The 24,851-nt window shown below is 58.3% G+C and overlaps 9 protein-coding genes across 9 annotated transcripts; 4 read left to right on the forward strand and 5 right to left on the reverse strand.

Moving 5' to 3' along the window:
• Nucleotides 1-1,360: 1,360 nt before the first annotated feature.
• Nucleotides 1,361-3,787, forward strand: BJ171DRAFT_471503 (uncharacterized protein; the record flags this gene model as incomplete). The annotated part of the gene is made up of 2 exons (XM_053108613.1): nt 1,361-1,428; nt 1,618-3,787. 2 exons carry the CDS (start codon nt 1,361-1,363, stop codon nt 3,785-3,787), a joined length of 2,238 nt encoding a protein of 745 aa, XP_052970540.1.
• A 424-nt stretch (nt 3,788-4,211) lies between these two features.
• Nucleotides 4,212-6,763, reverse strand: BJ171DRAFT_577561 (ribosomal protein S5 domain 2-type protein; the record flags this gene model as incomplete). Its single annotated transcript, XM_053113820.1, has 9 exons — nt 4,212-4,399; nt 4,513-4,666; nt 4,809-4,925; nt 5,103-5,193; nt 5,382-5,427; nt 5,541-5,788; nt 6,001-6,136; nt 6,281-6,431; nt 6,614-6,763. 9 exons carry the CDS (start codon nt 6,761-6,763, stop codon nt 4,212-4,214), a joined length of 1,281 nt encoding a protein of 426 aa, XP_052970541.1.
• A 569-nt stretch (nt 6,764-7,332) lies between these two features.
• On the reverse strand, nt 7,333-8,489 carry BJ171DRAFT_577562 (uncharacterized protein; the record flags this gene model as incomplete). The annotated part of the gene is made up of 5 exons (XM_053113821.1): nt 7,333-7,423; nt 7,570-7,655; nt 7,768-7,810; nt 8,028-8,070; nt 8,258-8,489. The coding sequence occupies 5 exons, from the start codon at nt 8,487-8,489 to the stop codon at nt 7,333-7,335; spliced, it is 495 nt and encodes a 164-aa protein (XP_052970542.1).
• A 429-nt stretch (nt 8,490-8,918) lies between these two features.
• Nucleotides 8,919-9,985, reverse strand: BJ171DRAFT_557714 (Glyoxalase/Bleomycin resistance protein/Dihydroxybiphenyl dioxygenase; the record flags this gene model as incomplete). Its single annotated transcript, XM_053113111.1, has 6 exons — nt 8,919-9,004; nt 9,131-9,220; nt 9,311-9,381; nt 9,514-9,657; nt 9,757-9,830; nt 9,959-9,985. 6 exons carry the CDS (start codon nt 9,983-9,985, stop codon nt 8,919-8,921), a joined length of 492 nt encoding a protein of 163 aa, XP_052970543.1.
• A 65-nt stretch (nt 9,986-10,050) lies between these two features.
• On the reverse strand, nt 10,051-11,618 carry BJ171DRAFT_207862 (acyl-CoA-binding domain-containing protein 1-like protein). The gene is made up of 5 exons (XM_053106330.1): nt 11,301-11,618; nt 10,972-11,076; nt 10,791-10,876; nt 10,577-10,679; nt 10,051-10,496 (listed from the first exon to the last, which is right to left on the reverse strand). The coding sequence occupies exons 1-5, from the start codon at nt 11,577-11,579 to the stop codon at nt 10,239-10,241; spliced, it is 831 nt and encodes a 276-aa protein (XP_052970544.1). The 5' UTR covers nt 11,580-11,618; the 3' UTR covers nt 10,051-10,238.
• An 82-nt stretch (nt 11,619-11,700) lies between these two features.
• On the forward strand, nt 11,701-12,354 carry BJ171DRAFT_577564 (uncharacterized protein; the record flags this gene model as incomplete). Its single annotated transcript, XM_053113822.1, has 3 exons — nt 11,701-11,781; nt 11,976-12,130; nt 12,306-12,354. The coding sequence occupies 3 exons, from the start codon at nt 11,701-11,703 to the stop codon at nt 12,352-12,354; spliced, it is 285 nt and encodes a 94-aa protein (XP_052970545.1).
• Nucleotides 12,355-13,292: 938 nt separating this feature from the next.
• BJ171DRAFT_488950 (P-loop containing nucleoside triphosphate hydrolase protein) lies at nt 13,293-16,391 on the forward strand. The gene is made up of 7 exons (XM_053109431.1): nt 13,293-13,557; nt 13,698-13,732; nt 13,836-14,177; nt 14,415-14,570; nt 14,716-14,799; nt 14,895-15,885; nt 16,069-16,391. The coding sequence occupies exons 1-7, from the start codon at nt 13,508-13,510 to the stop codon at nt 16,259-16,261; spliced, it is 1,851 nt and encodes a 616-aa protein (XP_052970546.1). The 5' UTR covers nt 13,293-13,507; the 3' UTR covers nt 16,262-16,391.
• Nucleotides 16,392-16,997: 606 nt separating this feature from the next.
• Nucleotides 16,998-19,535, forward strand: BJ171DRAFT_577566 (DHBP synthase RibB-like alpha/beta domain-containing protein; the record flags this gene model as incomplete). Its single annotated transcript, XM_053113823.1, has 7 exons — nt 16,998-17,255; nt 17,416-17,593; nt 17,917-17,986; nt 18,144-18,517; nt 18,623-18,740; nt 18,847-18,968; nt 19,189-19,535. The coding sequence occupies 7 exons, from the start codon at nt 16,998-17,000 to the stop codon at nt 19,533-19,535; spliced, it is 1,467 nt and encodes a 488-aa protein (XP_052970547.1).
• Nucleotides 19,536-20,097: 562 nt separating this feature from the next.
• Nucleotides 20,098-24,849, reverse strand: BJ171DRAFT_207984 (uncharacterized protein). The gene is made up of 8 exons (XM_053106331.1): nt 24,730-24,849; nt 24,560-24,632; nt 24,310-24,407; nt 23,956-24,116; nt 23,596-23,791; nt 22,358-23,324; nt 21,958-22,128; nt 20,098-21,839 (listed from the first exon to the last, which is right to left on the reverse strand). The coding sequence occupies exons 1-8, from the start codon at nt 24,730-24,732 to the stop codon at nt 20,128-20,130; spliced, it is 3,381 nt and encodes a 1,126-aa protein (XP_052970548.1). The 5' UTR covers nt 24,733-24,849; the 3' UTR covers nt 20,098-20,127.
• Nucleotides 24,850-24,851: the final 2 nt, after the last annotated feature.

Raw genomic sequence — 24,851 nt, forward strand, 5'->3', positions numbered from 1 at the left:
ACGGAGGGAGGGATGAATGAGGGAAGGCGGCCAGCCGAGGAGCGAGAGCGAGGACGAGACAGACAGGACGGGGGGTGAGAGGCACGACGAGACGGACAGCTGGAGGGGAAGCGAGAGCGAGGCGGGAAACCGGGAGGCCAAGGGCGGCGGCGATGACGTGGCCCGGGGGCGGAGATGCGTCGGCGGCGGGTTTTAAAGCCGCGGCAGTATCTGTAGCGAGCGCGTGTGTGTGTGTGCGGGCGGACGACTCACCTTGCGGAAGCAATTCGAACGGGGAGGAATGGCGGCGGGGGGCCTCTGCGTTCTTGGGGGAGGGCGGGCAGGCGTATTTATAACGGGGGAACGGCGAGGTGTGCTTTGGCGGGGGGCGTGCGCAGCAACCCTAGCCAGGGGCGGCCGCGGGTTGCCTGTTGTGGACAATGCGCCGCAGGCAGCCCAGCCAACCAGAGGACACGCGGCGCGGATTGGCCGCGCGCGTCGCACCAGCGAGGGGCGGGCGAGGGACGGCGAGAGACGGCGAGAGGTGCTCCGCAGACTCCCGGCACAGCGTCGCACAGTGTCGCGCGTCGCATTGTGTCGCCGGCCGCTTTTGGGTGCTGTGCTGCGCTGGGGGTGTGCGCAGCGGCCAATGGCATCGCCACACACACACACACACACACACACACACACACACACACACACACACACACACACACACACACACACACACACACACACACACACACACACACACACACACACACACACACACACACACACACACACACACACACTCGCCATCCAGCCGCCATGTTCCGCAAGTTCCCACGCATGCATGGTCGTCGCGTCAGTACATTCGGTCTCGGCCAGCCCCGAGGCCGATCTCGCCATGTCGCGCCCGATGCATCCTGCCTCCACGGACCGACATGAAGCAGCCCTCACCGGCAGTCTATCCCCGCAGTGCTGCTCGATCGTGCGAATCAGCTTGCTCGACATATCTCTCCCGCGCCGGTGTGCGACCATATCTGTCGTCCTCCCTCCCATATGCTCGCCTTGAGAAACAATACCCACTCTCTCGTCGCTTCACAGAGACCAAAGAGAGCCCTGTTCAGCTGTCTATGGAACAATGCGTATCGACAGTCCAACCAAGAGCAAACATTGTTTGCATATGGTCATATTCACCCACACCAGCTTCCCGTCAACGTTCTCGGCCGCCATAAAACGGCTGTTATCCATCTCTGCCACCTCGTCTGCTTGTCCTGCCGTCTCGGAATCCCATTCGCCCTTGAGTTCGACTGCATCAATTCAATACCCAAACCACAGTCGGTATCGACATTGACATCGCCATCACCATCACCATCACATCGACATCGCCATCGACATGTTCAAGCCCGCTTCGTCGCTGCCGCCCGAGATCCTGCACGAGATTTTTGGATACCTCGGCGACTGGTGAGTACTTCGTTCGGTTTCCTCATCCCGAGTGAAGCGGCTGCAAGTCAGTTTTCTACTCTTCTCATCGGCGACTGATCCCCACCCACGAATTATGCCCGCTCTTGCAAGTCTCTCCCGGTCCTGGCTACGCCGCACATAATCCACCAGCTCGACTATAACTCACAGCCATACTCTCCGTCGCACCAGGGGCCAGTTCATTGCCCACAGAGATCCAGAGGACATGTTCTACAATGCCTCGGATAAGCTACGCAAAGCCGCCAAGAGCCATCTTGTCGCATGTGCCCTGGTCTGTCGTCAGTGGGCCCTCGTTGCCATCCCAGAGATATGGAAAGATGTTACTTTCGACCATTTACTGAGGATCTCGGCCGACAGTGTTGTGTCAAACTTCTGCTCCGCCCTGGCCTCCCGCCTACGCTTCTCCTCCCCGCTTGAGCCGAGTCTGCCTCTGCAGCGTTTCCTCAACGCACGCTTCATCCGGCACTTGACGGTGCGTCTCTTTTCGCTACCATCATACACCAAATCACCATCGTGGGAACTGCCCTCGGCGCTGATCAATTCACTTCGGTCGCTTGAGTCGCTGCGCATCGATACCGACTTTTCCGAAAACAGTCACCACCTCAACCTGTTTCTGAAGAACCTCGTTGGCTTTACCCCAAAACTGCGTCAGTTTTTCATCGTCGGTGGCTCGCGAATGTCCAACCCGATGCTCATACAGATTGCCATGAAATGTCCCCGACTCGAAACCTTTCTGATGATCGGCCACTTCCCCAACATCTCCTCCCGGGCGATTGCCCGCTTTCTGACACTCTTGCCGCACCTGAAAGCCTTCAAGTTCGGCGATCCCGAGCGCGTGCTCATCCGCAACCTGTTTGAGGGCCACTGGCTCGGTGGCCTGATGGACATTGGCCCACCCGGCGATCACGCCGACGACTTTGCCGACCTTGCCCCCGATGCCGATCTTGCATCTGGTGCCAACTCACCCGCCCCTCAGGCCATTCCTGAAAACATGATCGGCATCACCATCGAGTGGGACCACGACGGAGAGGGTATCCATGTGGTCAGCACTCCGCCTCTCCCACCACACACCCTCGGTATTGGACAGCAGCCCCAGCCAGACTCGCTACCAAATGGCCCCGGCCAAGTGCCCCCAAAGGACCCCATCTTCGAGAACCTGGCCTTGCGCACCCCAAATTTGGAGACGCTTATGTATCTGGAGCTTGATTTTCTGGACCCGGCGGTCGTGCGCTCGGTCCTGGCGTCGCACGACCACCCCTTCCCACGCCTCAAGGCCATCATCGCCAACGATGCCTCCGAGCCCATCCTCGAGCTCATGCGCCGCTTCAAGTCGGTCGATACACTCGATCTGCGCTGCGTCACCCGAAACCATATCATCAGCCTCCTGGAATGCATGGCCGAGATGCCGCCCGACCTTGCTCTCCCCCTTACCTCGGGCGGGCCAAGCATGACGACGCCATCGTCCGCCGGCGGTATCGCTCACGTCGTGCCTCCGCACAACCTTGGCAGTCGTCTGGTGGCTCTGTCGCTCAAATTCTACATCGGCGACGACGGCGACGACGGCCTCTGGCTACGCCAGGCTCTCCGTATCCTGTCCAAGCTGTGTGTGCGCCTGCAGCATCTCAAGATCGATATATGGGCATCCGAGCCCAAGGACGACCTCCTGGATGACGAGATGTGCGTTGCCTTTGCCCTGAGCTGCCCGAACCTGACCCAGGTCTCTGTATCGCTGTCGTTCCTATCGGGATCGGCCTCGTGCTTCTCCGATATCTCCGTCGACGCCTTCTTGCGGTTCTGTCCAAGACTCCGGCACCTCGAGATTCGCCGAGGGCGCTTCTCCTCGGGCCTGTTCTTGGACGACCACCAGCGCCGCAAGTACTCCAAGACGCTGTCGCTCGAGACCCTCATCTTGGACTCGGTCGAGGGACGTGTATCCGAGCTCTTGGTCCATGCGCCTGCGTCGCTGCGGTACCTCGAGATCTTTGATGCAACGCAGTGGACCTGGAAAACTCTTCTGCCAGCGCCGTCGCGTGCGCCGTCGGCCTGGCTCACACGGCGACTCATCCAGAGACGACACGGAGGTTCGTGGGGTGGATCGTTGGCCGGCCAGTCGCCGTCTTCGTCGCCAGAGTCTCCGCTGCCATCAGCTTCTCTCGAGGCGACTACAGAGCCACCGCCGCATACTCCGGCATCGCTGCGGCTCTGGGAAGCCTTCACCGACATGGCGGATACGGATCCAGCCCCCTTGAAGACCCCTGGCAGGTTTTTGATTGGCACGGCTCTGGCCACGATCAGCATCACCGCCATCGTCGCAGCCATGTTTGCTGTCACGACTCACTGACCTTGGGAGCGAGACCTCAGGAACAGAGGGCCAGCCACAGTGACATGCCGCCACACTCGCTGGACACGCCGAGCATTCGTGCGTATATTCATGATTCAGAAACAAACACAATAAATTTCATCGAAACTGGGCACCGCCGTTTCGTTCTATAATGGCAGATGGGAAAGTACATGGACTCGCGGCCCAACAGCGGTCCGGCAAGCAGTGAAGGCGAGAGCGCAAGTGCAAAGTAGATGAGAGAGAGGGGAGAGGGGAAGTGGTGCCCACAAACCTATACAAAGTGTACAACAACGAAATCCATGGCTGCTCTGGACCCCGGCAAAACCAGGCAACTCTGTACGAGACTTTTCGACGCTGGGATATTGCCAGTGGCTGCTCGAGCTGGGAGGACCAACCCGGCCAAAGCATGCACACAACCGCCACACTAAAGCAGCGTCTCGAGCTGTCTCCACGACTTGTTGTTCAGAAAGTCGTCGACGTCGGTGCTGCTCCAATCCTCCGAGTCCAAGAAAGAGGCGGTGGCGCCTTGGCATCCGACCGAGGTTTCGAAGCAGCTAAAGCCCTGCTTCTGCAGGTCCTTGGTGACCTTGGTGACCTTGGACGCTGGCGTGTCTGAGGCAGCGATGCGGGAGACGGTTATGCGGGGTTAAACCTCGGTAGCATCGAGGCATACCGGCCACTCATCTTCCTCACATCAGTATCGTGTGCACGACGGTTCCGCTTACCCTGTCTCAGGAGGGTGAGAGCACATCCACCGCCTCCGGCACCTGTGAGCTTGGAGTGGAGCCCGTGGCCTGTGGTGATCTGGCGGACCAACTCGAGTGTTGGGTGGCTCACACCGGCGCTCACGAGAAGCCCGTGGTTCATATCGATCAAAGCCTTTGATTATATGGATTGTAGAAAGCCGATGAGTTTGGCCGAGCGAATGGACCGGCGAGGCGACTCTCTCTATCCAACCCAATCCTATGACTGCAGCAGCAGTGGCTGCCACAACAGCATCAGGGGCTGGTTCTGGACATACCTCGATATCCTCAAAGATGGCTTGTGTCAAGTCCTTATTGCCAGCGCTGAAGAGACTCTTGAAACGGTCGCTGACGTTCTGGATGGCGTCGATGACGTGCTGCATCAGCTCCGGAAACTGGGAATAAGGGTAGCGCATGACCAGCAACACGGTTCGATGGGCAAACGGATATGCAGATGTAGCGTTATCGATGCTGTTTCAATTTCCATACCAATGCTGCAATACCCATACCAGTGCTGCAGTATCCATGACGATGCTGCAGTATCCATGTTGCTGTCGCCCACGCAGACATACCTTTTCTTTTCTGAGCCGCACGTTCTCCACCTGCACCTTGGTGTTTTTCGGGTGGTTCGTGTTGGTGAGCAGGAAGCGCAGCGAGGTGAATCTGTTTGGCGAACACATTGAGTCAAATGTCGTCCTCATTCCCGGGAATAGGCCGCTTCGACCTCTCTACGGATTATATGTGGTCTGATCATTTCTCTGCCTCGGCTTCACTGAGCAACTAGCCCATCGGTCGTCATGGAGACTGCTGCTGACGAGTTCGATGCAACTGGATGGCACCTGGACGCTTACCCGTCAAGAACTTTCATGCTGCCTTTCGTATACATCTGCGCACCGCCTAGTAAGCAGAGGCCGCACGGGTCAGCGATGATGAGCGATGATCAATGATGATCAGCCCCGCGCCTGAAGCAACTGCACCATCACGACACCAGTGCTCAGATCTGCTCGTACCATAAGTACACAGGGCGTTGTCAATGCCCGACGGATTGCCGTGCAGGATCTTCTCCGACAGAAAAGCCCAGTCGTTGATCACCTTGCGATTGTCGAGCGACAGCTTCACCTTGAAATCTCCGAAGGACTGCATGTGCTTGTAGTGCAGCAACAGCGCAGTTGAAACGCACACGCTGAAGGAGGCCGATGAGCCGAGCCCAGCACCGACTGGGAGCGACGACCGGAAGGCAATGTCGATTCCCTCTTGTCTGCACAGGGTTCAGCGACGAGATCGAGATCGAGACGCTGATGAGCCCTCCAGACCGGAACCGACAGCTTGGGAACTTCCCGAGGACTCTCCGGACCAGAACCCCATTCAAGCCCAATGGGAGCGACGATATCGCCAGGCGGACGGATCCAATGATGATCCACCCAGGGCTGGATGACAATGAGGCGCTCACAGATGCAATACGATGCATACCTCTCATCGCTCAGGAAGACAAACAGGTACAGAAAGGCCAGTACGGCCTGGATGGCGTTGTGATCGGTAACTTTGGTCAGCAGCTTTGCGATCTCGTCGCGGATGGTCGGGTCGATCTCGGACGTCGATGCACCTTCTGTAAAGTTGAAAGCGGGAAGTAAGAGGTCATGTAAATAGGCGGGCGAACCAGATCGGGACATCGACGATACCGCAAACGCCGCAACACCAACGAGCGAGCTGGGGCAGTGACTCGGCCAGCGGGTTGTCGGGATATGCGCACCTTTGCTGGCCAGAGCCTTGATGGCGACCAGATCGCTTCGGGACCATTCCTCCTCCAGTTTGAGGTCTGGGAGATGAAGCCGGATCTTCTCATCCGATCTCTCGTTAATGTAGAGATACGAGCGAAGACCGAGGCTCGCAGCAATAGCCGTCTGGGCGGTTGCATTGAGAAAGGGAGGAAGGTGAAAAGGAGAGGTGCCGTTTCAGCCGCCAAGTCGTTTCAGCCGCCGAGCCGAACCGAGCCGAGCCATGATGAAATTAGTTCATGGACAAGGGTCGACTACGGAACATTGGCCACTGCAGAGCGAATACTCGGGATGGTGCGGAGGCCCACCTTTCCATAGACCACAGCATGTTCGCCAAACAGGATGACTTTGCCTGGGGCCGACACGACCAGGCCGGGCGGGGTACGTTTGTGCTTGCGGGAGGCCTTTTCGGAGCTCTGGACGACCGAGGCGACGGGGTTGGAGCGAGTCGATACCATGGCGGTGGTGGGCGGATTGGCAGTCGAGACGTGGGGTGTTCGTCGTTGGCCCAGAGGAGGCGGGTGGGAGGGTTTGGTGGGGCGGATGATGGAAACGAGGGAACAGTGGCGGGCTGCCAGAAAGGCAGAGCCGAGAAAAAATACGGGGCTGCCGCTCACCCCATGCTTCCCACAGCATCCGCAAACGAGGCAGCGCACCCGTATTCGCAGCGAATGCTCTTTTTTTTTTTTCCCTGGGATCCCGGATTGAAAGCACGGCCGGTCGTCGCTCACGATGACCATCCACACCCTGGATATTCGCTGCCGTCAGGGTCACTGATCCGCGGGACAGCCGCTACCCAAGCCCACCAATTAACCAGCCGAATGGGACTGCCTGTCGCAGGACCGGCGATCGAGAATACGATAGATGCCAACTGCGGGCGGGGCGGGGTCGTGGATATTGCGACAATGAAACATAGGCTCTGGATATCGAGTATTTTTGTTTCCTATGCACGGGCGTCTCGCTCAGAGGCCCTGGAGTGTGCTCTGCTTCTGTTTCGTGCAGACGACGACCGTCCAGAGCGCAGTATTCACTCGAACTCGACCCACTGATAGGCGATCGGCCCAATGAATGGGAGTTGGTATCGCTCCAAGTTATCGGCGCCGATGGCGGCCTTGTAGCTGCCAGCGGCAGCAGAGATGAAATGGGATGGAGTGAGATGAAATGGGATGGAGTGAGATGAAATGAGAAGAGACACCACTCGCTGATTCGCGACTAAATGGCAGCAACGCCGCTGAAACCAAGACTCGACACAGCGCAGACTTACCCAAGCCAGGCAATCAGACCAATTTCCGCAAAGAAAAGCAGCCAGCTCAGGCTGCTGGAGACAAAGGAGAAGACAAACTGCAGGATCTATATGTACCACAGGCAGTTAGCTAATCCATGCCATGGCCGGCCAGCCCATCGAGTGTCTGCACCGAGCCCATGGTATTCGCTCGATACAGATGGAGAAGGGTATACGCACAAAGTACGGCGTGAACAGGAGGCAGGATTGCCAGGCATGGAATCTGGAACGGGGATTACCGATAATGACACATGCGGTGGTTAGCCTCTGGTGCAGAGGGTTCAGTTGCATCCAGCGAGACCCTCTCGGTCCGATCGTCCGGCTCAGCGCCCGGGCAGTGCGTGCAGTCATCGCTAGGCATCGATCGCAATCGATGGAGCACCCCCCTCCGGGTTGATCGCTGTGGAAACTGCCGTCGCCACCGGTCACTGTGTTGTTACCGGACATAGTCGTTCTTGGTTTCCAGGATCAAAAGCGCTACTCCTGGAGGGGAAAGAATGGACGAGTCAGCGCATTGATGTCCCTACAGCTCATCCACGGACTTGTGCGGTACCCGCAAAAGCTGCAGGGAAGCGGCATGCATCCAAGTATCCAGACACCTCTGGAGGAAGGCAGCCAGAGGCTCTCACTGTCGGACCAAATCGGCTGCCTTGCGGCATCGACCTCGTACCCGTGAATGCACCCAGGAAGTAGCACAGTGCTGCCTCGATATCCAGGCGAATGGGGAGCTGCGTCTCGTATTTGTTCACTCGCTCGGCTTGATCGAGGCCCGAGGGAGGGAATCCGGTGAAGGAGCTGCTGTATGAGCCGAAGCCCTCGACGGTGACGGAGGCCGAGGCGGCGGATGGACCGATGCCAGAGGCCGATGGATCATCCTGCAAGGGTCTATAGGAGCCGGACATGACGACGGTGGTGGTGCTAGGAGATGCAGGCAGATGCAGGCAGATGCAGGGAGATGCAGGGAGATGTGGATGCAAAGGCAGGCAGGCACAGGAGCACGCAGATTCCGCCAAGCCATGCGAGCCATCCACCGGACGAGCACCACCCCGGCTGGATCGCTGCTGCCCCGGCGAGAGGCCGCTGTTCTGGATAGCGGCTGGCTGCTGCAACGGGCGGACGGCCGACAAACCACCCACGGCAAGCGGCCGCAGATGCGGCTCTGTGCATTGGGAATCCATCTCTCCAACATCAGCAGTAACGGCAACGATGGCGCGATCTTGGCTCTGGGCCGAGCCAGAGTATATATTGCCACAGGCCCTCTGCAAACGGCCGGCGGCATGCTTCCTCTCGCTCACACTATTCTGTGGACAGCACCGACTCCCTCTCGGCAATCACTTGGCCAAAGAGAAGGTCTTGGGAATGATCTCGATCCAGTATCCGTCGGGATCGGCGGCGAAGGCGATGCCCTTCATGCTGCCTGTTGTCGGATATCCGCAGGTCAGCATCTGCGTGAATGGCTCTGATCTCTTGCAAAGTGCACTCCCCTCTACTAGCGCTGCAGCAGCATTTCCGCTCCAAAGCGGGCTTTCTCAAGAACAGCTACCTTGATCCGGCTTCTTGACAAACGACACTCCTTCAGATTCCAGGCGAGCGCAGGCAGCATCGACGTTGTCGACCGTGATGCAAATATGCCCTGTTGATTGCAAGTGTCGGTCACCAATTCATTGTTGGTTGCATCGGTATTGTGGAACCATAAAGCAACCCATCTGTCGTCAAGACCTACCGAATCCTCGAGGTTCCTTGTTGCCGTTGTGATATCCGGCAAAGCTGTCGTCCGACTCGGTGCCCCAGTTGCTGGCAATCGGCGAGCCAACGAGTGAGCCAAGGTCGATCCAATCCAGCGACTCTCTCCAACGGCCCGGTGTGCTATGGTGATTGCAACGAGATCCACCGTTTGCTTAGCAATTCCACTCGGCAGAGTCTTACTGGGTCAGCTCGAGAACGCCCGGACGAGAGAAAACGTAAGCCTTGCGGACGCTCTCGTCGGCTTCCAAGACTTCCTTGGGGACGTTGTATGCCAGGAAATACAGCGTGAACTTGCCCTGCTCAAAGTCCTGGCGAGTCACTTGGCTGCAAAGCGTTTGACGGTCGAGTCAGCAGGTTGCATCGTCGGGCGGTCCAGCGACGGGGGATGCAGCATCGGCACGGCGCTACAGAGGTCAAATCTACCTCATGCCGAGGAGTCGAGTATAAAAGTCCAGCGATTTGGCAGGGTCTCGGATCCGGAGCATAGTGTGGTTGAACTGCAGAGATGGAACCGACAAACACCGCATTGAATCGGTGAGGCAAAGGAGCAGAGTCAGCAAATGTGTGCTGGGCTCGGTGACGACGCATCCCACCCGCCCCCGCTGGTCCGGAGAGCTGTGCGTACATCATAGGTTGCGGTGTCGGTCGACATGGTGGTGCTGTTGCGAGCGGGATGAGCGGGACGAGCGGGATGCGAGAGGGCCTGGTGAGCGATGTCGAGATCGATGTCGAGGGCGATCCGGCAGGCCCAGCCGCTCTTTTTGGGGCGACTTGGATCGGCTCGGATTTCAAACTCGTCTCCGTTGCTGGCTGCCAAATGCTGCGTCGGTCGAGCCCGAGCTGGTCGAGTCGTTCGCGCATTCGGAAACACACTATATTGCACATCGGCGACAGCTATCGCCCGCTCATGACCGCAGCGCCAGCCGCATCGAGCTCTCGGCAATCAAGGTCTGGCAGAGGGTACCCTCGGCATCGGCCAGGGTCAGATCGGCACCGCTATCGAGGAGCAGCTGGGCGATCGGCGCATTTTCGACCGTGGCTGCGAGGTGCAATGGTGTCTGGCCCTCCCGGTCCTGGGCATTGACGTTGGCTCCGCGGGCGATGAGATATTCGACGAGCGGCTGGTATTCGCGGTCGCTGGCCCAGTGCAGCAGCGTCATTCCCTGGCGATTACACCCAAAGGCGCCTGGTTAATAAAGCGCACCGGCTGTTGAGTCTGAGGAGTTGCTCCAAATCGGCTCACCTGCTCGTCGGTGCCATCGATGGGGGCCCCATTCTCGATCATCTTCTTGACCCGCTCGAGATTGCCCTCCTCGGCCCACTCAAAGATTGTTTTGTCGGCATCCCTGGCGATGAGCAGCGGCGGCGTGAGCTCCATCAGCTTGTCCGTCGCAGCTGCTGACAAGCATGCTTCGTCGATGCATATGCCTCTTCTGTCGACAGCAGCGAACACTTACGCAATTTCGGCCCGGTGTCCGCCCATGGTGCTGACAGCAACGCCGGTGCCGCTCTCAGAGCTAGCCGAGCCTGAGGCGCCGTCCTGCTACATGACATGAGGGCATCAGCAGCGATGCCATCTCGGCCAATATTCCGTGCGCTTCAAGGATGGTAATCCTGCGGATCTTGGCGGTCGCATACCTGCAGCGATTCTGTCGCTCCACCCCTCACTTCATCGACGAGCTGGATGTATAGCTCTTGGGCTTCCTCCTTTGACAAATGGCTGTGGCTCTTCCAGGCATCCCACTGCAAACACAGATCCAAGCCGGGGTCGTGGTGAGACGGAGGTGATGAGGGAACAGAGGGAGCAGATGGAATGGAGGGACCAGATGGAATGAAGGGAGCAGATGGAATGGAGGGAACGAGGGGAATGGAAGGCTGTTGGGCTCCATCTCCATCCCGATGTTGTCGTGCGTATGCGTCTACGTCATGAGCAATCCTTAGCATGAGTCGTAAAAGGCGGCGCACACCTTGGCTCGTCCCGTAAAGTCAAAGTAGCCCGGCTGGGGAGTGTTGTTCGGGCCGAGGGTGCCGACTTTGTAGAGAGCGTAGATCTTCAGCAGCACCGAGCGCTCGAACTTGAGGTCCTTCCGCGAGGTCAGGTACTCAGCGGCTTCTGTGAACAGCTCCTGGGTGTCCATGCGGTGCAGCTGCAAGGTCTCAACGAGAGGGAGCAATGGGCAGGCGGCTGGACGGGTGCGGGTGGCCAACGAAGATCGGCAAGGCGGCGAGATTGAGATCGAGACCATGTTCTCTCGACGAAGCTGCCTGATTGGGACCAGCAAACCCCACCGCCCGACTCATCCACGGCTCTCGACCGATCTGCGACTCTGGTTCTGCCGACACCAGCCCCGCACCGAGACACTCGCCATGGACAGCCAGAACTCGCTCAGCGTCTCGACCGGAGGAAAGATCAATGCCTATGTGACGCAAGCCCAGGGCCATCTGGAGGTAGAGAATAGCGATGGATCAGGAGCCGCCAAGCACGCCGATCGTCCGAGCGGATCATGAGCAGCCTTCGGTCCAGCGACTGCCATCGGACTTGGGCGAGCCCTCGACCGAAGCTCTGGCTCACGCCAAGCAAAGGTACTTCTTGCCTATAGAGCCGGCATACTGATTGTGTTGGGCTGTCCCCAACCTCCCAGACTTGTGGATCGGTGGTGATCGTCGGCAAGGCCAAGTCGATCAGCAAAGCCGTCACTGTCGCCGAGATCGTCAAGCGCCAGGCTACCCAGGATCTGACACAGGAGACTGAAATCAACTCGGTGGAGACCGAGCCTGGCTCCGAGAGCGCCCAGCGGTAGGCCGGGATGACTTTTGCTTTCATATCTGCTCCATGCGGTTGCTGGCCGATTCTTGCCGTGGGGTCAATCTACCGATTTACCAAACGACCAGCAATTGCGGCGCCCATCCACTCAGACGAGACCCGGCCAACGATATCTTAGCTACAATTATGCCTCGCACTCGTTGTCCAGGTTCTCAACCCTCCCTGTGATTCGGATTACGCTCAAGCCTGCTGCTTAGCATATCGATCGGCGCGCATCATTCGGCCCATCATCCATCTTGGTGCCGATGTGCCCGGGGCGCATGGCATGGCATGGCATGGCATGGCTCGGACCGATGAATAGAATTCGCATGGCCCTCGTCCATGCCTCCTTGGGCATACTATCTCGCCATCGCTGGGTCTCTCGACACCATGACTGTTCGCTGGCGATTGCCTCTTCACTCCGACACCAGCCATGTCTTGGCCAGGGTCGTCGATCTGCTCAATCGGATCGGCTGGCCGTTGCCTCTTTCATTGCATGGCGCTTTTCCCGCCCAGCGCCCGACTCTGCCAATGAGACCAGCCACGGGCCTGCTTGCAGGATCGATCTGGAGGAGCCACCCGTCGCGAGACCGACTTTGATCTCATGCCGACGAAATGGCACACGGCCCCAGGCTCATGCCCTCTGATCGCGGAACGCTGCCGAGACTGAATCTCTACCAGCCGCAACCGCAGCCGCAACCGCAACCGCAGCCACCATCACAACCACCATCGCAGCTGCAGCCGCGGCCGTCCAGCATCGGCGGTGCCGAAGAATGGTACCCCGAGGCCGAGGGTGATATTGATAACTACGAGGCCGGTGATGATGGCGCAAAGGGTCAACTGCGCGTTGTAGTGAGGTACTCCAGCATTCCATGCGACCCAGGGCCCGGGCGGACACTCCAGCATGCGAGCCTCTGCAGACTCATGATGGCGTGAGGACCAAAGTGCTGCGTCGCTGTGATATGAGGATCTCCCTGACTGTGCGGGTCCGCTATCGTACCAGGCTACGGCCCTTCAACGAGATCGAATACAACCGCGAGGGCTTTCTGGGCAGCTCGCATCCCGGCATCGGCTGTCTGATGGATCAGCAAACACTCAAAGTCGGTGGGCCCTGCATCCCATGCTTGGCGGACATCTTGTGCTTGTTGCGTCTTTCGCGAGCCTCGTGGATCTCTCGTTTCGACTGCATTCCCGAGGGCCTGTTGCATCGCATCCCATCAGTATCGATTATCCTCTGTCGGGATTTCCCTGTTGAAGTCGCTCGCATTGACCACCGACGCTCCACCGACGACACAGATCTCGTCCGGAGACGGCAAGGAGCGTTCGCTGACGTTTCATCACGTCTTCCCCGAGGACACGACCCAACAAAAGATGTTTGATGAATGCGGGATCAAGGAACTCATCGTTCAAGCAATCGACGGGTAACGCCTCGGATTTAGCCACGACGCAGCTGGCATTCTGAATTGCGAATCGGCCATGGCGCATGGGGCAATCGCACCGCTGTCGATTCGCCATCAAGCAAGCAATCAACATTCCGCTCTGACATCAACTGCCCCAACAGATACGCTGTGACTGTGTTTGCTTTTGGCCAGACAGGTAGGCCTCGAATGTGCCCGCTTCACCGCAAGCCAGACATGCTGTTGTGCTGAGCGCTGCGGGCGTTCTCATGTTTCGCATGGCCATTCACACACATTCCCAGGCTCCGGGAAGACATTTACCATCACTGGCGCGGAGGAAGAGCTGGCGCCTCTGCCTTCTCAGAGCGAGGGCTGGTTCAGCGAACAAGCCGGTATTGTTCCGCGATCGCTGCGGTTCCTGTTCGAAGAGATTGCCAACAGGACCATGTCGGAGTCAGCATCGTCCGAATTCTTTGTCAATGCCGCCTACCTTGAAATCTACAACGAGCAAGTGCAGGATCTTCTCAACCCAGGGACTCCTCCGCTGCCTGTCCGCTGGAGTCAGGACAAGGGATTCTATGTCGAGAATCTGCTGGTGGTCGAGTGTGAGATCCTGGACGACTGCATGGCTGTGCTGGAGGAAGGTATGTAGCAAAGCCGATCAGCATTCAGCATGGGTGTTGAATGGGGTCTTGGAGGGAATTCTTGAAAGGGATTCTTGAAAGGGATTCTTGAAAGGGATTCTTGAAAGACATTCCTGGAGGGGGCTGTTGAAACAGGTGCCAGTACATGAGGTTTCGGCTTGAAGGGGTCGGCGGGATGCGAACTGGCTCGTCGACTGCAAGCTGCTCATTTGCATTTCTGGTCCAACGGATGACAAGGCTTGCGGAACAGAACTACGGGGTCGCATAAGCTCAACGAGCGATCAAGTCGAAGCCACAGCATCATGACCATATACATCGACAGCGAGACAGTTGACCCAGAGGACGACTCGAGGCTGCGGAAGCACGGCAAAATCAGTTTTGTGGATCTCGCAGGTGGGGATTCGCAGAATAGCGATAGCGGTGCCCACAAATGACGGGCGCTATCTGGTCGTATGTTTCTTGTGGCTCCAACAGGCAGGCTCCGTGGTGCGGCATGCACTGTCTCGGCTGATGACAGCTATTCCCCTCGTCGCTGCAGGCAGTGAGAAAGTCAAGGAATCCAAGGCATCGGGCGAAACCCTGACAGAGACCCTCAGCATCAACAAGAGCCTTTTGACACTTGGTCAGTATGGACTGCTTGGCTGGATGCCCTTGCACATCCGCTAATGGCTTGGCTGGCGAACTAAAGCCCAAACTGCTGTCGGATTGTCTGCACAGGAAACTGCATATCAGCTTTGTCAAATGCCAGTCGCCGCAAAACCCACATCCCATACCGAGATTCAAAGCTGACCAAGCTGCTTTCGGATTCGCTGGGAGGTCACGGACTGGCCCTGATGATCGCGTGCATCTCTCCAGCCAAGCTCAATTTCCAAGAGACACTCAAGACGCTGCGCTATGCAAATCGGGCAAAGCGCATCCGCAACAAGCCCATCGTTCGGGTCGATCCGCGCGAACGGCTGGTCATGCAACTGCGAGAGACGATCAAGGGTCTCCGGCTCGAGAACGAGGTGTTTCGGGACTACCTTGGCCCGCAAAAGTCCTCAGCTGCGCTGGCGCTGATGAGCCGCAACCAGCTTCGTGCCCAGTCGAGGCTATCTCAGAGCCACCTTCCTCCAATTCGGGACCCTCGGATGCGGGGATACTCGAATCCCGAACTGGCGGTATCGGCCGAAGGCAACTCGATCGCCAGCAGTCGCCTGTCGAGCAATGGTGGCCGGACATCCCAGACGATGCGCCGGTACTCCAAGAACGGGACTGCAACGGCGACTGTCATTCCCGACGAGGAGAAATCGTACTGGGTCGAGGCTGTTGAAAACTTGCAGTGCGAAAACAGCGAGCTGGTCATGGCCAAGGCTCGAGCAGACAAGTCGTATGCGTCGCTCTTGAGAGAGAACGAGCGTCTGGCCAAGGAGCTGAGGCGGTATCAGCAAATCGATCTGGAACCGGCCCGTCGAAGTGCCAGCATCGCCGAGGCTGAAGGCGGCGGGTCTGAAAGAGCAATTGTACACTCAAGCTTGCCAAGTTTCCATGGCGACGACGAGGCGCTGGTACATCGTGCCCGACTGGGCAGCGCCGACCATGAGTATGACCGCAGCATATTCCCACGCCCACCGGCCTCTGTGCCAGTCGGCCGCCATATCCCAACCGCACCCACCAGCAAGATTCCAAGCAAAAAGACCAACCGGGGAAGCCAGCGGACCCGCCCGTCGTAAGTGCATGATCGCTTCATGCACAAGTGAGTGCCGTGTGCTCGCAACAGGTGCTTGTCCAGCCGAATGGAGCCGAGTGGAGCCGAGTGGAGCCGAGTGGAGCCGAGTGGAGCCGAGTGGAGCCGAGTGGAGACGGCGGTGCGGCCGATTCGGTGCTAACACCATCGCCGTTGGTCATGCAGATCACGGAGTACACATGCGGCTGCGTCCAGATCGACATCTAGCATGCAGGTCCACCCCAAGTCGCTCGAGTCTGTCGACGATCGGCTGCTGGCACAGGTGACAGCCAATCGCGAGCGGCTGCAGCAGGACATTGATGCTCTCGAGGCAGAGATCCAGAGGATGCAGCAAGATGCACAGCAGCAGCTCAGATAGCCGGGACTTGTCTGCGCCCACGGAGCCGATGCAGCCAGCTACGACTTCCCTTGGGATGGGGCACACTCTCGAATACATCCCATCGACGCCGATCCGCTGGTGGCGGTTGTTGCGAATGATGGACGTGCGGGTATCATCCAGGCTCAGCACAAGCGGATGCCCGAGAAAAGTGCAGCCGGTGGATACATTCGGGATCCATGGTCGTGTGCCCAGCGCCCTCAACGAGATGCCCTGTTCCACGTCGGAGGCACCAGTATTCGCCTGCGGGTCTGATCGGTCGCCCCATACCAGCGCCGGCAGATCAGCTATCGGCACCGGTCCATACAGCGTCCGCTGGAGAATCCTGCTGCCGCCATTCATCCCCCCCAACTTGCCCCTGCTCCTGACAGAGCCCGCGGCACGCTGCCGATGCCGTCCGCTGGCGACATCCGGCCATGCCGGCGGTGACATGCGATTGCGTCGCGCCCTTTGCCAGCAATCGCTCTCGCACATGCATTTGTCAGAGCGATTTCCAACCCCATGTGGATCCGCTGGCGCGACCGCGGCTGAAAAAAACCACGCGGCTTTGTCCTTGGCCGCGGCAACCGTCGACTCGACTTGCGTCCCAGCCGCCCAAGATCGGAAGCCCCAGCCTCCATCCTCTGCAGTCCTTGGCCCGCAATCTACACGCTCCCAGTCGACAATCCACAACCTCCAACCTGCAATCTGCCTTCGTGCCCCCTGTCTCGCCGACGCCATGAACCGATCCTATCCCATCCGCTTCAAGAACGTGGCCTATCTTGCCGGCCCTGCTCTGGATCTGCTCGAGAACCAAACAATCGTGCTCCAAGACGGCCGTCTCCGCTGCTCCGATCTGCCTGTCGGCCACCACGATCCCGACTCGGTTCTCGACGTCGACGGGTCGGGATATGTGTTGCTACCGGGGCTCATCAATGCTGCGATTGAGACCTCCCTCAAGTTTGCCGGACTGAGCTCCGTTGACCCCGACGAAGTGGTTTGTACCAGCAGTCCCTCCGTAGACTTGTTTCCGCCTCATCGGCCTGTTTCCGCCATGACCGAACATGCTATCTTCGTCGCAAGCGCCGCGATCTTTGGCCCGAAGGCCTAATCGCATTCCCCTTGGCTCCGGCGCCCGTATCGGTGTATCTCCTTAGCTCGACATCTTGGCCGACTCGCTCTCCAACTCGGCTCGCAACGGCACAACGACGGCCGTCGTTCTGAACGAGGGCTTTGATTTGCAGAGCCTGTCTCTTGAGTCGGCCGCACATTACTCTGCCCTGAGGATCCTGAGCTCGCCCGACGATCTCGCTCGCCTGCACACCGGATCTGCTGGTATGTCAACCAAACCGAGGATGCCTGCGCTCTCTTCCCACCGCTGTCGATATTGCGCTTTGCGACTGGGTCTTGGCGGCGATCGTGGCTTTGGCCCGTATCTCGACTGCTTTATCCTGGACTCGCCTTTGGCCAGCAAAAGCCTGTCTGGGTCTGCCGTTTCTCTCGGCCGAGATTTAATGCTTGACTGCGTGCTCGCGCTCGGCCGTTCCCCGCTGTTTCGTCGTCTGCCGCTGTTTTGCTCCGAATTCCGGCCACAGCCCAAGCCCCCATCTCACCGCCCCATCTGGTCGCTTTGGCTCTGATAGAGTCTTTGGGCTCAGGCAACGTATTTGAGCACTCCACCAATCTCTGGACGCTCTTGAAGACAAAGGCGCAGGCACTGGCTGCGGTGTGAGTGGCCTGCAGCAGCATCGCACCGAGACCGAGTCGTCCGCGAGCTTTCGATCGCGCCGCTTGTTCGGCCATCAGCGTCGGGTGCTCTCAGCGGGATTCGGGCGCTGCTGAATCGATCAGAGGGCTGCCACTAAAACCGACCGACTGTTTGCAGCGGCTCCCCCTCGGAAGATTCTCTCAAGGATCTCTTGCGCTCGGTCACGTCTGTTCCTGCGGAAGCCCTTGATCTGAACGCCGGTTCTATCGCGGACGGCAAGGTCGCAGACGTGGTCCTCGTCAAGCTCAAGCCGTACTGGAAGCTTTCCACCAAGGAGCTTTTGCATGCACTCCTCCTTTCGGGGAACGATCCAGCGGTCATCCATGCAGTCTTCAAGTCCGGAAACCTGATCCACTCGTCCGGCTCGTTTGGCCAGCTGTTCCAGTCTCTCCTCCTCTCCAAGTACTATTCGTCAGCCAATATCCCCATTGCCGCAGACTCCGATGCCGGGCGGCACTTTGACTCTGTCGAGGATGCAATCGAGGAGTTCCGTAAGTAGTCGTCTCGCCAATGCGTGGCGCAGATGTGCCATGGAAACATGCTGGTGCATCGTCGAGTGCCACTTCGCCACTGATATGGCCATACGCGACCAACAGGCAAGGGAAATTTTGTCATTGCCGTTGACAACGAGGATCGTGAGAACGAGGGCGACTTGATCATAGCTGCTCAAGATGCCACCATGGAGAAGATGGCCTTTTTGATCCGCTATTCGAGGTAAGCCGACCGGGGGTGCCTCCGAGCCTCCCATGGATATCGGGGCTGCTTGCTGTCGCAGATAGGAGGTTCAGGGCTCCGGTGATTGACAAGCCATCCGATCCAGCGGCCTTATCTGCGCCCCAGCTCCAGACGAAGTCCTGAGCAAGCTTGAGCTGCCGCTCATGGTCAAAGATAATCGTGACGCATACAGAACGGCCTATACCATCACCTGTGATGCGACAAAGCGTACGTTGAGTGACTGCTACGATTCGCTGCCACTGCTACGATCATGGCACGGATCGTGGCACTGGATCCGGTCGCGGGCCACCGGCAAAGCAAGCTCCAGATTGATCCTTGCGGGGTCGATATAGCGCGTTTATGCGTAGACTTGCGAATCTTGATGGCCTGTGTGCGCAGTGCTCGGCCGCCGTCATCTTTGTACTCATGCGATTCGCTCTTCGTCCAGGCACCACCACCGGCATAAGCGCATCCGACCGCGCTCTCACCCTGCGCACTCTTGCATCGGCTTCGTCGGTGGCCAGCGATCTCACCCGGCCCGGACACATTCTGCCCCTCCGCGCTGTCCCCGGCGGCGTGCTGAAGCGTATAGGCCATACCGAGGCCGCCGTGGATTTGTGCAAGCTCGCCGGCAAGGCCCCTGTCGCCGCCATCTGCGAGGTTGTCTTGGACGACGGCCGCATGGCCCGTCGGGACCATCTCCGGGTCTTTGCAAAGAAGTTTGGCCTGAAGCTCATCACCATCCAGAGCCTCATTGACTATCGGCTCAAGCACGGCCTCGGCGAGGAATGGTAGACTTGTGCGGTACTCGCTGCGCGCCGGTCAGATGGATGTACAGGATCGCGCGCACATCAAGAAACTCACCGACGTCGGGCGGTCCGCATTCGTGTCCGCATCCGTGTCCGCATTCGTGTCTGCTTATATCAAAGCATTGGGTCTGGGCTCTGGAGCGGGCACTGTGCTCGAGCTCAAGCGCAACCCAGATGCCGGCGATAGCCTTTGCTCCACCTATCCCTCGCCCACCCCACTCCTTTCGTCAAATTTATCATCTTCCGTCTGCTCACGATCTCCCATCGCACCATGTCCTCTTTCACCCTCCTTCCCTATTACTTCATCACGAGATTCCATTCCACTCGGCCCCTGGGTCAAAGCGCCCTGCTACTCGTTTTCCTCCGCCTTCATCAGGCACAGAATGTGTTCGCTTGATAGAGATAGCATACCGACAGAACATAATCGCCATTTGCAACACTCAGGATATCGCACGCTGCGCGGATGGGTCGTTGTTTTTTTTGATCGATCCAGTGCGTGAGGTTGTCTATTATTCGTAGTTGGGGGGAGGGGATGCTGGACCGAATGCCAGGAACGGATGACGTTCGCCATCTCGCACTCACTGCCGCAAAATCGAGGCAATCCTGTTCTTGGCCAGACTCAGCTTGGTCAAGCCTTCGTTCAGAGCGTGATCGTGGCGGTGGTTCGGCAAGATGCGGCTTGTGAAGGGCATCTGCGGGGCTTGCGTGCAGCCTTGGAGATTGTGGCTCTCAACGACATCGCCGCTGATCGAGATGAGAGCATATCCCTGATTTTTGATGCTTTCGGAGAAGAGGCACTGGTCGATCGTGAAGGCGACAAGGGCGTTCCCACCAAGGGCGGCTGTGTGGGCTCTTGCTATAGAGTACAGCTCTGCCAGGAAAATGTGGGTGAAACCGCCCATGCCGCTGCTGCCGACCCCGGACTCGTAGATCATGGTGGCCTCTTTGATAAAGTGCATGGAGATGCGGCCGAGGAAGCGCTCGACCTTGGCGTTCGGGAGCGATGGAAGCGGCGTGATCTCGATGAACAGCGACGGGTCGATGGCGCTGGTCGGAAGGGGAATCGCAGGCGCGGTTGTGCTCGAGTCTGAGCGCACGTTTGGGAGTGATGGGCGATTGTTCAGGCCCACAAGGTTGCTCTCGGCCTCGATCGAGCCATGGATCTCAGAGTCCACCTCCTCGATGTCAAAGACCATTGCCTCGTCCACCGAATCCGTGGATGAGCGGCGGGATGCGAACGATGTCTTTGTGTTTTCGCGCGCTGGTGCGGGCATCGGGCGGATTCCCTCGTCCACATCAAAGCCTTCGGAGGACGACATGTTGTCGTCGGTTTGGTCCGCACACGGCAGGTATCCCATCGCTATGGCGTTGAGGCATACTTGCACCTCGTTCTCCTTTGGAAGCTGCACGTCGTAGGTGATTCCCGAGACTACGCAGGTAGAAAAGTACGACAGCTGCAGCTGCAGCTCCTTGTACATGTTCTTGAAGATGTTGGCAAATTGCCGATTCGGGTGATGTGACGACCGATCGATAAGGGACTGCTTGACCATGGTGATCATTTGGGTGTGGCATGCGGACTGGCCTGGGCCGCCATTGCTCTCGCACCCGACCAACGACCGCACATTGTTGAGCGAGAACGTCTCCGGAAACTGCGCATCCAGGAGTAGTACCAGGTCCTCGTCGTGTTCGTCGTCAATCTGGATGACCGTCGAGGTTCGCTGACGCGCCGTGGCCTCCTCTGGGTTGTCCTCGTCCGACTCCAGGGAGCTATCCGAGTCTGAGTCGCTATGGTTGGTGCTCTGGGCGCGTCGGAGTCCTGTTGGGCCGGCGGCAGGGGTGCCCGGCTGCATCTCGCTCTTGGGTTTCTGAGCTTCGGCCAGATACTCAGGGAGGGTGCTGGTGCTTGCAGCGCGTTCATGGGCGGGCTCGGCGGACTCGGCGTTCAGCACCGCCTCAATCTGCTTGCGGTTATACTCGCTCTTGAGCATGATTTGACGCTGTATCTCCAGCAGTCGTTCGTCTTCAGCGTCGACGACGTCGAGGTTGCGGAACACCTTCATCACAGGGGGACTTGGGAGCGCCTTGACAAAGACCGCTGTTCCCCTGGCCGTGGCCGTCATGAGCGATTCTCCAACGGTGAACTCGATCTTGAGGCCAAAGATGGCATTCAGCCCGTAGATCCTCAACTTGTACATCAGCTGCCGATGGATGTCATACTGGGCAAACGGAAGCGACTCGCTGATGATGCTCGCCCGGGAGTCGCCCACTCGGCTTTTTTTCTGCCGCAGGACTGGCCGCAGGAAGCCCAAGTAGCAGTCAGAGTATGCCGCACAGGAAACAAGCGGTGCCGCTGCCGACGACTGCGGCACGTGCATGCCGACCAGACTACCAACTACTGCCTTACTCACCGTGCGCTTCGATCAACATCCCCTTTCCGATAGTCTCGAGTTCCATCAGCGGCTCGACTGTCGTCAAGAGGACTTCTGGAACAAACCTCTTCTTGCAACTCGCGCACTTTGTGAACGCCATGGGGAAGGGCGAGTCTTGGCATCGATACGATATGTGTGCGCTCTGGCATTCTGGACGTGATATGAAAAGGCGGGTCGTCAGTTGAGTCTATCACTGCATCGGGTTTCTGGCAACGCGATACATGCTTGTATGTCCGGTATCTCCGCGAGGTCGATCCAGTTCGTCGTTCAGACAACATGACTCGATCAATCCCCGACGATTTAGCACAATCACGAAGCTCGAGGGGAGGAGGCTCTCGAGATCGATCCAGATCCTGTCGGATCGCAGCTGTGGACATACTTGGAGATCGATGTCTGTGCTTCTTTCGGAGAAACAGCTCAACCTGGGCAGCCTCTTTAAAGGAGCTTCCCAAGAGCGAGACTTTTGGAGTTTCGGTGATGCTGGGGCTTGAGTACAAGTCGGACGACCCGGTGTTCTTGCCGCCTTTGATGTAGATGCTGCTCTCCAGCACCGCTCGGTCGGCAATAATCGACGGCCGCTCTATCTGCGACACGGAGTGGCTGAATCGGTCGTTGAGCATGGCTGTGTCAAGGACGATGGCCGTTCCGCTGCAGTGCAGGACGGCAACCTCATCGGTGATGCTCACATGTTCGGAGTATCCAACAACAAAGGCGCAGCCCAAGGTCCGGGCGTGGCTCTTGATTTCTTCCCGAAGCTCGGTCCACCACGACTCGCGCACTTCCTTTTCGTTGTTTTCGATGATCTTCACCGAGGTGGCGCTGACTAGGCCACCCATACCCAAGATGCATCCGGGCGGGAACTCGTGTAGGGTGAGAATCTGTGGGTCGCGGTAGACCTGCGGAAGCTGGGGCACCACGGGGGTCGGATTGGCTGTCATGTCTCGATCCGAGGGCAAAGTCGGGAGGGCTTCGTCTCGGGCCTTGGCCAAATCAAGTGGATGCATTCGCCCCCCGGCGGTATAGACGGCGCTGCCGCTATTCTGTACAAGATCCAAGGACTTTGTTGGATCGGATGCAGCCGATCGCACAGAGGCCAGCGACGAGCGCCGCTCGACCAGGAATCGCTCTGGCGTAACCAGTCGCACAGCGGTGCCTATTGCCCGTGCCGTGATGGTTTTCTCCTTGGTTTCCAAATCAAAGTACTGCTTGAAGCCAAGGACAGTGTTGCCGTTCATTTCAAGGACTTTTTTGCCGAGCTGGCGTCGCAACTGACCGCTGAGTTGGAACAGGAGGCGCGCTCGGGCTTCGTTCGACGTTCGGGGCGTCCGGAAGCTGTCGTTCCAGTCCTGTTCGAGTGGTTGGCCATGGCCGAAAACGAGACCGCCGGCAAGCCGACGCATGAGCACAAATCATCCAGATGCTCGGTATGCCACTGAACCTGGTCGCCCGACTCGGGGGCGGGCTTTGATCATGCGCGCATGCAAAACCCGTCCTGATGACCGAATCCCCAGGGTCTCGACTCAAGCGCAGGGAGGCATTGGCCGGGTGCATGGACTGGGAAATCGCACGAGGGGCAGTGTCTCAAAGATGCAGAGCCTCACGACAGCCGAGACTCACATATTCAGGGTCGTTTTGGGTGATGACTGCGCTGACCAGGCCACAGACCGAGACAAGCTGGTACGGCGACGGAATCGACGGAATCGAGAAGAATTGCACGCCTGCCGAGCTGTCTTTGAAGGGATTGATGTCTCCAAAGAACTGCAGCTTGATTTGCGCATTCAGTTCGCCACGGACGCCTCTGAGAGTATCGAATCTGAATCGCATGTTGGCCATGCACCAGGGAGTGAGCTCGAGCTTGTCGGATGAAAGAAGGGACACAGAGCGCTACAAAGACAACACTTGACAGACCGCCCTGCGTTCGCGCGCAACGCAACATGCCACTGCGCGGCTGAAAGGCGGAGACGAGCGACACCTTACATCGGAAACCAGCCCGAAATGCAGGAGTTGGAGTCCCAGCTCAGCAGTGGATTCAGGTCGATAAACACGGTTCCAATGGCGTCGTTGTAAGTGATTTGATCGTAATCCATCACCTTGATTTCGAGCGGCTCGTTCTGAAGATCGGCATCGTCGCTGATTTCCTGGTGTCGATTCAAAACGCAGTCGATTGGCAATCGAGTAACTACAGGCCGATCGGGCCAGTGTCGTTGAGATTCATAGGCACACCTGAGGCCAGCAGCAGCCCCAGGAGCCAGCAGCCAAGCCAGCAGACAGAAGAACCCAGGATATGAAGGAATGGGGCAAGCCACCATCGTTCCTCCTCCTACTACCTACAAATCGAAAATCCTTCTCCCACACCGGGTTGAGGGTTCGTCGGCAGATGCTGGTCTTCTGGACCTCAAGATCTGAAAACTTGATCTCCACGAATGCATCTTGGGATCGACGTGCACAAGCAAGTCGAGTTACAGAGCTACGGTGAGCCGACGAATCATGAACACAACCAGAGCGCTCGTGTGGATGCTGGGAGTGTTGGTGATGCTGGTGCCGTTGCTACTGGTGCCGCTGGCTTCTTTCGATGGGATACCTGTCAGCTCGGTCGCCCGGTCCATGACTGGGAGATTGCGTGCCGAGACGATTCGGACTTTTAAGATGCACGGCTGGGAAGGGAAGCGGGGTCGACGTCAGCACCGAGACCACCACGAGCATCAGCCGGGTCTGGGGATAAGAGGGAGGTGGAGAGATGCAGGCGCTCACCATGGCTGCGTTTGAACAGAGCAGTCCAATGGAGTAGTTGGATCGAATGCCCAAGCGCCAGGATGGCCGAGGCAGATCGAGGAAGAGCCAAGGGCAGCGCCGGAAGAAGCCCAGAGCAGCAA

This window comes from Polychytrium aggregatum (genome assembly GCF_025602895.1).
Source record: "Polychytrium aggregatum strain JEL109 chromosome Unknown BJ171scaffold_4, whole genome shotgun sequence".
Classification (NCBI taxonomy): Eukaryota; Fungi; Chytridiomycota; class Chytridiomycetes; order Polychytriales; genus Polychytrium; species Polychytrium aggregatum.